The sequence below is a fragment of the Nelumbo nucifera genome, chromosome 1, assembly GCF_055504915.1.
Source record: "Nelumbo nucifera cultivar China Antique chromosome 1, China Antique-T2T, whole genome shotgun sequence".
Taxonomy (NCBI): domain Eukaryota; kingdom Viridiplantae; phylum Streptophyta; class Magnoliopsida; order Proteales; family Nelumbonaceae; genus Nelumbo; species Nelumbo nucifera.
In genome coordinates, this window is record NC_142649.1 from 117544559 (window position 1) to 117555888 (window position 11330).

General features: G+C 44.4%; 1 protein-coding gene across 1 annotated transcript; it reads right to left on the reverse strand.

Annotated features, from left to right (window-relative positions):
• Positions 1–4847: 4847 nt before the first annotated feature.
• On the reverse strand, positions 4848–8076 carry LOC104601783 (abscisic acid 8'-hydroxylase CYP707A1-like). Its single transcript, XM_010265246.2, has 9 exons — positions 7768–8076; positions 7272–7593; positions 6904–7053; positions 6547–6792; positions 6326–6418; positions 6098–6176; positions 5869–5975; positions 5594–5712; positions 4848–5163 (listed from the first exon to the last, which is right to left on the reverse strand). Exons 1-9 carry the CDS (start codon positions 7965–7967, stop codon positions 5040–5042), a joined length of 1440 nt encoding a protein of 479 aa, XP_010263548.1. The 5' UTR covers positions 7968–8076; the 3' UTR covers positions 4848–5039.
• Between the last annotated feature and the right edge of the window lie 3254 nt (positions 8077–11330).

The window sequence follows — 11330 nt, forward strand, 5'->3', positions numbered from 1 at the left end:
ATGAAGGTAGTTTTCTCCTCGTCTGTTGGGTCCATCCTGATCTGATTGTAGCCCAAGTAGGCGTCTAGAAATCTCAACAACTCATGCCCCGAGGTCGCGTCCACTAGGTGATCAATCCTAGGGAGTGGGAAGCAGTCCTTTGGGCAAGCTCGGTTCAGGTCGGTGTAGTCGACGTACATGCGCCATTTACCGTTAGCCTTTTTCACCAGAACGGGGTTGGCCACCCAGCTTGGGTAATGGACTTCCCTGATAAAATCGGCTGCAAGGAGCTTCCCGACCTCCTCATCGATTTCCCTCCACCGTTTTGGGGCTAGGTTGCATTTCTTTTGCTTAACTGGCCTAATTACAGGATCAATATTAAGCTTATGAGTTATAATGTCGGGGTCTATGCCGGGCATTTCTGCCGCGGACCAAGCAAAAAACATCTAAATTCTTAAGTAAAAAACGTACCAGTTCGGACCGCAGGGGCTCCTTGACGGAAGCGCCAATCTAAAGCGTTCGGGTAGGGTCCTCTGCCGAGGTCGGAATGGAGACAGTCTCCTCCGTGGGTGCAGCTCGTTCCTCGCTCTGCTCCGCATGTCGCTCTAGCTCGAGGTCGTCGGCCACCTTAGCTTTTCCCTTGAGGGCGGCAACATAGCACTTGCGGGACTCAAGCTTGTCACCCCGCGCTACCCCGATACTGAAGTCCGTGGGGAACTTCATGGCCAAGTAGTAGGTGGACACCACAGCCCGTAAGGCATGGGTAATCGGTCGACCTACTATGGCGTTGTATGGGGAGGGGGTCGCGACCACCAAAAAGTCGTGGTTGAGCCTTACAATGCTAGGCCAGGTGCCGACTTCCACAGGTATTGTTACTCTTCCTAGGGGCCGAACTTCCTCTCCACTGAAGCCAACCAGGGGAGTGTTTGCGGGCTTTATGTCGCTCTCCTGAATCTGGAGTTTGTCGAAGGCCGCTTTGAAGAGGATATCCGTCGAACTGCCTGAATCAACGAGGACTCGCTTGATTTCGAAGTCGTTGACCCTCATCTTTATGACCAGCGCGTCGTCATGAGGGTAGTGGACCCCACACGCATCGTCCTCTGTGAAGAAGATGGGGTCTTCTATCCTTGGCCGTTTTGGAGGGTTCTGCTCTTCCCTGCTGGATTCACGAGCTGACGCGCGGGCTGCTGCTGAAGTGCAACCCGCCACAATCGATTCCCCGACTATGACATGGATGATCCCCCGAATTGGTCTCTCTTCGGGGGGCTGCTTCTGCGGTTGCTCCGCTTATCGGCTGGATTCGGGGTCGTCTCTGCCTTGCTCCCCCTGTCGACCTGCTTTATTATTATTGTACAAAATTTCATAAATATCCGCGACGGATGAGCTCTTCTATTTCATCGCGGAGGTTTTTACAACTCTCTGTACTATGACCGTGGTCTTTATGAAAACTACAATACAAATTTTTATTCCGGATGCTAAGGTCGGCCTTCAGCCGAGGTGGCCACTTCACATATGGAGCGTCCTTGATCGCCATGAGGATCTCGGCCTGTTTTGTATTGAGGGGCGTGTAGTCCCTTTCTACTGCTAGGGCTCGGGAGGGTTGGACTGGCCTCACCCCCCGAGCTATGTCCTTCTTCTTCCTGTTGTCACCCTGAGACGGGGGTTCTGGTTCCCTCTTTCTTTTTTCTAGGGCCTGTTCACCCTTTTGGTTGATCTCCTCCTCAGTCCCAATAAACCTATCCGCGAGCTTAAGGAACTCGGTTACGGTTTTGGGTTGGTTGACAACTACGTGCCACTTGAACTCCTTATGGGTGATACCTCGCTTAGCTGCTATGAGGCATACCGCGGGATCCAGGTCGGGTATCTGTAAGCAAGCGTCATTGAACTGCTTGATGTAGCTCCGGATGGACTCCCCTTCCTTTTGCACAATGCCGAGGAGGCTTTCCTGAGTTCGCGGGCATCTCTTGCTGGTGACGAAGTGGGAGGTGAAGACCTGCACGAACTGCGCCCAGCTTCTTATCGATCCTGGCACAAGGTTTTGGTACCAGGTGCGGGCCACTCCTTTGAAAGTAGTGGAAAAGGCCACACACATGCAGGACTCGCTAGCCCATGCCAGGTGCATCTGGGACTGGAAGGCGTCCACATGGTCATTTGGATTGAAAGACCCATCATACTTGTCCAGAGGAGGGAGCTTGAAATCCTTTGGCATGGAGACAACAAGGAGTTTTGGAGATAACGGGGAAGAAACCGAGAGGAGGGGGTAGCTTTCACTTCAGCCAAGCACACCTCCTCCTTTCCTTTGAGCTCGGGAGAGGCTCTGGAAGTGGTTCGGCGAGCTCGCCGGCGCCTTCGCTGCTGCTTTGCTGGTTTGGCGTTGGTGCTCGATGCTTCGGTGTTGCCGAGCTCGATAGGCTCGGACTGTTGGTGACGGCTCTGGACCGAAGGGCCCTGTCTATAGCCCGCTGCTAGGACCTCAAACAGGTTATCCGCTAATGGGAGTTCGAACTGCGAAGGTTGTGGTGACACGAACTTTGTTGGGTGAGAGGCCCCTGACCCGCCCGCAGGCTGCGAGGCGGGTGCCGAGATGGCAGCCGGCCTCTCTTTCTTGCCACGGGAAGAGGCGCGACTCTTGGCTGGATCTTGGCCCTGGGAGGCTTCTTCCCGACGAGGCCGCTCACTTCGGCGGGTTGGTTTGGCCTACTTCGTGGGCGGGTGCCGAGGTGGAAGCGACATCTGGGCCTGAGGCATAGAGGGAAACTGCTGCTGGTACTGGTACTGGGAAACCTGGTGCAACACTTGCTGTTGGTAGAGTTGAAACTGTTGGAACTGTTGCATTTGAGCCTGCATGGCCCACATGCATTGCACTAAGTCCTCCAGTTGGTTCAGGTTGGCCGCTGGGGGCACATCCGAGGGTTCAGTAAAGGTTGCTCCTACAGTAGAAGGGAGCGGAGCAATGGCGGGTGCCACTATAAGAGGCACATTCAGACTGGAGACTCCGTCCACGATGAGGGGGACGATAAACTGTCCAATGCAGACAGTAGGAAGCTGGGGCTGCTCCCCACTAGTGTTCTGGCTGTTGCCACGTCCGACATTGTTGGAAGAAGCCATGAAGAATGCTAAGTTTTTGGAAGAAAAGTGCTGTAAAAGCTTGGAGGAAAGCTTTTAGAAGCTTTTCCTACAGGCGGCGCCAAATGATGCGGCACGATTCGGGCACTCCTAGCTGGCTGTTGACTGGCTCCTTGTTGGCAACAGACGACACCTGAGAAGATGAAAAGAAGGATTCCTGGGGATTTACCCGGAGGGAATACTTCGAAGCTCAAGTCAGAACGTTGGGGAAGGAGAAAAAAGAGAGTGCGAAAGCAAAGAGTGTAGGTCGCGCTTTATCACTATGCTCGAGAGATTAACTCGCGAGCAAGTAAAGACTCAGGTTGAGAATATGAGAGTGCGGGAGTATTCAAAAGTCTGAGAGATCTCTCTTCTCCTTTGCCTCAAGAGCTTTTATAGGGGAATTACTGTCAAATCGGGTGTAACCGCCACTGGGCCCCTGCCGCAGCCGTTACCTGCCAGGGCTGCGCAGGTGATTGTTGCAACGTACCTCTTGCTCGGATGAGTGACACATCTTAAAGGGGGCAAGCACGCCTCCGCCTGTTGAGAGACGTGGGTGCAGACTATCGAAAGGACAGGGACTGCGTCGTCAGTCAAGAGACGTGGCGCAGTCTGATCGGTACGGTTTGTCAGGTAGAAGCTTCCTGAGAAACGCCTCCGTTGCTCATTCGCGAGCTACTTTGTAGCGAGCTTAGGAATACTTCGGGGTTACCCTTACTAAGGCTGTTCTCTGGGGTGACTTATTCGCTTAGGGGCTGGAGCGAACTGGTTTCCCTAGCTCGCGAGCTGAAGCAGTCTTGGAGTATCCCCTTCGGGGTAGCTCGGGGGGACCCGAAGCTTGTGTTGTAGCGAGCTCCTCCTACAGCGAACTATGATATAGCGAGCTGCTCTATGGGCTCGTTACTTAGTCGTGACCAGGCTATGATGCTGAGCTATTGCCCGTGTTGAGTCAGGTCCACGTGTCATCATTTCATAGGTCGGGTTAAATCATCCTCCATCAACATCAATACACACAACATAATTTATCTTTTCTGTTGTTCGTTCATCTCTGAGCATTATTTCTAAGTAATTCGTGAAAGTCTGGTAAACGAATGCATACTTAACAGAAGCCTGTGGACAATTTTATCTTGACGATCGATTTACATTCACCCAATTGCAACATATATAAGAGATAAGTGCAATTTTAGGAAAAATGACCAAATGGCACAACTCAATTCTCAATTTCTCAACATCAATACTATGCAATTCAAGTTTGAAAAGCATTGAGTGATAAATTCCATTCTCACTTCCATTTATTATTTATACATGGCCAGTTCTACTAGGGGCCATGAAACTGAAATAGCTAAGCACCAAGTGTGGTGTACTTTGAAACCGATCCCACCACACAAAGGCATCAACAAACCACACATCCCTCCAGCAATGGGAGCTCCTCTTTCTTTCTGTCATCTCTGGCCAATCTGACGAAATAGGTGGCCTTTCCAGCCACGTACTGCAGATGAACTCCACGTGAAGGACATGCATGCTAGTGCACGTAGCAATATTTGAGTGCAATGACGTAATGCCATCATAAAGGAGTATATAATCCATTCGTGTCCAAACAGAGCCAATGAATCAAAAGGCGAATCCTAGTGGTATTTTAAGTTTTTTTTTTTTTTCTTTTCTATTTAACAATGATCATCCATTCATCTTTCGTTAACATTATTATGACATACCAAAAGAGCGTTGGACATGTGGAGGAAAAGCAATTGAGGACAAGAAAGTGAAAAGAAATTTCTTTTTTCTCCCCTCCTGAGTAGAATAGATAACAAGGTGAGAAAAATGGCATATATCTTCCCTTCCTGAGCACAGTTGATATTGTTACAGCATAAAATTAAAACAAAAACAAAACAAAGCAAAAAAAAAAAAGAGAGAGAAGGGCTGGTTTATGAATGGCATCTTCAGAGTTCAGACTTGAATCATGCACACCCGGGACGTTGTCTTAGGCTTCTGGGTTGTTTCCAAAACCTGGCTGGAAGTCCATGCTGAGGGACCGGAAATGGGCCATACTGAATCCCACTTTGAGATCCTTCCACTTCCCACCTGCAACCAAATTCATCCACACCAACAAAGGGTGTTATCAAATTATTCTACATTTTCAGGAACATCTGGCTCTACTAAAACCCATGAAAAACCCATGTTTTTTTTTTTTTCTTTCTTCTAAATAAATCTCTTTGGCTAATCTGGATTAACATTTCCCAGATGTTCTTTTTATGAGATTACACTCTTGAGTTATGATATTAACAAGGATGATCCATTTGTTGGAGTATTGGGAGGATCTGCTGGCCGGTTGCCCTAAGTTTCGGGACTGCTGAGCTAAACATTTAGGATGGAATAGTCTACTTGATGATGCTCCTATATGCGTGCCTCTTCTGTTGTTGACACACCATGGTCCATGGCCGTATACTGTTGATATATATGCATTATTCTGAAAGAGACTATTCCATCCCTCTCTATGATATGTGTTTCGTACCTGAACTTTGTCACCAGATGATGGATCAAAATAAGCATCTCCAGCTTGGCAAGCTCATTCCCAGGACATGCATGAATTCCATTCCCAAATGGCATGAAAGTATTGGGTATTGGTGCAACCTGCATAAGCCATTGGAGGAGGAGAAAATAAAGGGAAAAAAAGGAGAAAGGAAAATCAATTCTCTCTCTTCCATGAAAGTGGAAGGATGGAATTCTATGTTTAAGTACTAGTGCTTTGCTTAATGTACTAATATAATCAATCTTTAACACCCGTACCTCGAACCTTGAAGGATCAAAATTCTGAGTATCAGGAAAGAATTCCGGATTGTGATGAATATTTCTGAATAAGGGCATCACCTTCCAACCTTTTGGAATGAGATATCCTGCATGTCAGAATTCCCAACATCTGTCAGTTTTATGAAAGGAAAAGAAAATTAAACTTGCAAGTGCCCAAGTCTCTAGCTTATATAATTTTCCTTGTATATTATATATTCTGCATTTCTACCTTTGTATTCCACATCGGCCACTGCTTCCCTAAACGTGAACGATATGATGCTTGCCATCCTCAAGCTCTCTAATATAACCTGGTTAAAAATTAACAGACGTTCAGTTGGTTGTATCAGAAGCAATGAGTACTGTTAATTAATTAAGCTTCACTATCTGGAATCAATACTAAATTCAGATTAATTAATGTTAACAAGTTATGGCATGATGAGACAATACATATACATACCCTATAAGTAAGGTGCATATTTCTAGTCTGAGCCCATGTCAAGGATCGGTTTCCTCCATCGTTGGATTCGAGTAATATTGCCTTGTGTTCAGCCTGCAACAGAATATTAATTAACACTGATTTACTATTTGATCCAGGGCTGCTTAATTAATTAGCAGTAACTCATCAAAGCTCGAGAAAGAAATCTGGAGAGAATTAAGGAAGCTTGTTACAGCTGTTACCTTGACAGCTTTCCGAAGTTTTGGGTTATCATGGAGGTATTTGAGAATCCAAGTAAGGACACTGGCAGTGGTGTCTTGAGCGGCGAACAGCACCCCGATGATGTTATCGGCGATTTGATCGTCTGTCAAGATGTTTCCCTTTTCGTCTTTGGAGTTCATGAGACAACCCAAGAGATCCTTCTCCACTAGTTTCTCCTTTTTGTGATAAATTATCTCGCTTAGGATCTGATTTAGCCTCTTCCTCGCCTGTGGCAGTAATGCACAACAAACAGGAATACAGAAAAGCACGCAATCAGCTGGCCCGGACAGCTCACATTACAAGGTGGTATGGTAGTAGTACTTTGATTCATCACTTACCAAGATGGCCTTGCGATATGGAGTTCCCGGTATGTTTGTTGAGAAAGAGTTATAGCCTTGGTCTAGTATGGAGTAGTTCTTCTCTAACTGTTGTTTATAATAAGCGTCCAAGCTGCCAAAAACGGCGAGTACACCGACGTGGAAAGAGAACTGCCGAAAGATGAAGCAGGAGGACCATTAATTTAGTGGAGCTGTAATAGGTAGATTCATAATTGAAAGCCCATTGACAAAACCAGAAAAAGGCCAAGAGAAATTAACTCATCTGAGAAATCAATCATACATGGAATAAGACAGCACGAGCTTCGCGTTACAGAAAAGCTTAATTAATAACCATTTCATGTTAAAAACATCTAAGAAATTAAACCAACCTTCTTCATTCCACGAAAGGTGTTAACAAGGTCACCGCCGGACCATGACTCCAACGTCGAAACGGCAATGGCTTCAATGTCGGGGACAAGTTTCCGGATGGCCTCCGGAGCCAACGAGCTCTGAACCAACCTTCTGAGGCGAGTGTGGTAGTCTCCTTGGTGAAAAAACAGAGCACATGGACCGATCATTTGCTCCTTGCTTTCTGGGTACGTCGGTTTGAACAATTGAGCTCGAGTTACCAACACGAAGCGAGCGGCCTCGGGGCTCGCCAACATAACACAAGGGCAGCCAAGTATGTGAGTCTTGAATATCTCCCCGTACCTATATAATATATGTATATATGTATATATATATATATATATATATATATATATATATATAATATATAAAAAAAAACACCAATAAAACCATGCACCACCGTCAAATTCAGTTCGTGCACACAATTAAAAAGCTCGAGACAAATTAATAGTGACAATATACAAAATTAATACAAACCTTTTCTGCTTAGCAGCAAAGAATACATTTGGATCCTGAGAGTAGAATTGAAGAGTCTCTCCAATATAAGGCCATCCCATTGAACCTGGTGGAAGCTTGTTTTTTTGTTGGGATTTGCTCTTGTGCTTCCTCAAGTAGAGATACAAGACAAGGGTGGGGAGAAAAAGGATATGAATAGCCAGGACTCCAACCACATCCATCTCTTACACAAATGCAACAACTCTCTCTAGGCCTGTGTTGGTTGTGGAATGTATCGGCGTTGCTATAGTGAAGGAATATGGTTGTGGGTTTGAGTGGGGTGAGGGAGAGAGAGGTTGGAAGGGTTTATATAGAATTTAGAAAAGGGGGTAGTAGATAGAGAATTAGTAAATGTTTTTATGTGTGTCAAGATTCGTGTTAGGCTAGCTGTTATCTAAAATTGTGGAGGGGTACCTGGGTTAACCTATGCCAACTCAAATGTTTTGCTAGGAATTGAATGTCCTACATAAATATATATGATAATATTCAAATATAATAACTTACCTACGTCAACCACATTGTTTACTACATGACATGGGCATGACCACTATCCTCCCCCAACACACTATCTAGCTATATAGCTTTGTGGACCCAAAGAACCAGGTTTCGTTGAATCGAGCTTTGAGTATTTTGTTTTGCTTACACCTCCTCAGCCCTCACTCAAGACTCAAGGGTTGCAGCACATGGGCTTGCTTCATCTGTCTTCTCTGGTCCCACTTATTCCTCTTAGCTTTCTAGTGCACCCATTTCCAGCTTATTAGTTCCTTCTTAAAACTAATAAAGGTGTAATTGAGTAGATTTAGAATAAATACTTGGTTAGTTCTTGATAGACATTGATACTTATCAACTTGTTTTAGGCTCTCTGTTTCCTCAAGTTGTTATTATTGTTTCCTTGCAATGAGTGGCTCTGTTGAAGAATGGATTAATTTTGGACTATTTCTCTCTATTAATCTTACTAGAATTGTAGTTGGATGGTTGGATACAGATACCCAACATCAATTGACCAAGAATACCAAGTTGGGTTTAGAAACTCTGATATTGGTTCAACATGCTTAAGTTAGTTCCCCTGTTTTAATTATATGATTTAACTAGAAATTAATATAGCTCAAGTATAGAGACTAATAACGACAGAAGATCAATTCTTTGCATTGTTTAAGTCATCCAAACCAAAATCAGGGAAGATAGAGATGGGATCTTCCAGCTAAGTTGTTACAAGAAATGTGAATACGGACAATTGTTTTTAGTTTACGTGCCTGCTCGACAGCCGAGTTGAAAGCCACCAAATTAAAGTTCCTCTCAACTCATAGCACATAGACGACAAGTGTTTTCAAAGGGGTTAAGAAACAGAGGTTAATCAAGAAAATGATTAAATGACAAGACTTTTGCTTAGAAATATTGATTATCATGCTCATTGAAACGTAATTCAGTAAGAAAGATAAAACCCAGAGAGAGAGAGAGAGAGATAATCAAGATGTGTTTGGAAATATTAACAAGTTTAAATGTGTTTGGTGATAGAGATAATCGCAGAAGTAACCAGGCTCATTAACGGCGGCACGTAACAGGCAGTAGATCTTCACCCAGAAGAACTCCATGTGGTTGGCCACATCAGCCTCGTCCTCGACTCCTCATGTGGGAGAATTCTATCTAAAAGAATATCTCTTACAACGAAAAAGGCACCTTTCTTTTATAGAAATTCTGAATTGAAAATGTGGAACTCTGACAACTTGAAGCATCCGTTGAATCATGGGCACCATAAGAGATGTAAACTCGCAAATAACAGCCTCAATTTCCACGTGGCTTCACAGAAAGACCTTACTTGGCAAATGATTATCGCAACAAGCTGATGCGATAACCCTGAACTTTTATCTAAAAAATTATCACAACTGCTTTAACCTCCCCTGAACTTTTATATCTCCAAACTAACCTCCCTTATAATTATAAAATATCCCTTTCCTTAGTTTGATTAAAATATTAACCGAAAAACATTGATGTCATGCCTTTGAGTATAATAAGATTTCAATTTTCTCCAGGGATAATTGGCACTCATTTGACCGAAAAAATAAATAAAACACACACACACACAAATATTAAATATTAATGAAACAAAAAACAAAGGAATTTTTTCCAACAAACCCCTTTCTCTCCTCTTCCTTCTCTCTCACCAAACCTGCCTATTTTTATTTTTCTCAATGGCATTTCGGTGCTTTTATTATTATTTTTTATGACTAAGTGAGATATAAAGCTAACTTTATAATTTAGCACTTTTTATCTACTTAAATTAATGGAAGGAGAATGTTTTTATACTTTATTATTTGAAATGTAAAGGGAGGTTGACGGTTGTATTTCATTAATTTTTTTATTAGGGTTAACAGCGAAATTAGTAGTACTAATAGGTCAGATCAGAGATCGGTTTCAGTGCTCCACAAGACAGTATTTACACCGTTCGCACAGCCTTTTAAAACCGTGCTTTGGGAATATTTTGTATGCTTTTCTTTACGGAGAGATGTTTCCGATAGAACGCTATAAAAGACTGCGAGCGGTGTGAGCGGAGGACCAAATCCGATTTCGGTCAGGTGGTCGTACCGGCACCTCTCATGCGTCACATGCATTTAGGGTGGGACCCGCTAAGGTGGCAGTGCAGTCCAGCTCGCTCGTAGCATCCGTGAGGATCTCCGGACATCCAGATCGGATGGCACCCTTGTCGTAGCCGACAGCGACCCCACATTGTTGTGCGAAATGTACGGAAGGAGATGCAGAGTTGGAATTTTCCCGACTATGGAGTGTGGACCAAAAACCCTGACCCTGACCCTGACCCTGTGACCATCCTTTCTTTCTGGGGGTTGTGAAATCGATGATGGGACTTCGCCTTCAGGTGCTTGTCGCAGTCAAAACCAGCTGGACGCGCAACGTGTCTGCATTCAGCTGATTCTTTACCAGCAGTTTCAGTACGAGATGCAGATGCAGACGCAGACGCAGACTCGAAGGGTAGGTTATCCTTAGGTTGTGTTTGCTCACGGAAAAAGTAAAGAAATCTTTACAAAGTTTGTATGTATTTCCCTATTTTTCCTATCTTTTTTTTTTCAAACCAAACATAGCCTTACGGACTAATGGGCACTACCGCCATTTCCCACGCGCACTTAACCGTTTAGCTGGTCGACACTCGACAGATTGTTGACCACTCCGGATCTTCTGCACCTAAGACTTGGTTCAAATCTCCTCCACAAACTCTTCCCACATCCCCACCCATACAATACCACACGAGTGATTAATTTATGAGGATATGTTATCAATTCATGAAGGTAGTATCGTATCGTGTGGGTAGGATATCTAGAATGTTAATGAATTAGGAGTGATTAATATGTTAGTATTCCATACACATGATATCCACGTCCATACAAGTGTTATGAATATAGAACACTAACATATTCATTGGTAATTAGTTACACACAGCCTTTCAAGTAGCATATTTCAACTCATTGCCAACGTTAGGTTTGCAAAAAAGGTCGGATTGAATCGAATCCTGATGAATTTGATTCATTACTTCA

Excerpts from the sequence above, each read along its gene's own strand:
- LOC104601783 (XM_010265246.2), bottom strand. The coding sequence starts at position 7,967 with ATGGATGTGGTTGGAGTCCTGGCTATTCATATCCTTTTTCTCCCCACC. Across the intron at positions 7,594-7,767 it reads TTTGCTGCTAAGCAGAAAAG|GTACGGGGAGATATTCAAGA; the intron begins GTTTGTATTAAT and ends TATATTATATAG. Across the intron at positions 5,164-5,593 it reads CATCTGGTGACAAAGTTCAG|GTGGGAAGTGGAAGGATCTC; the intron begins GTACGAAACACA and ends ATTTGGTTGCAG.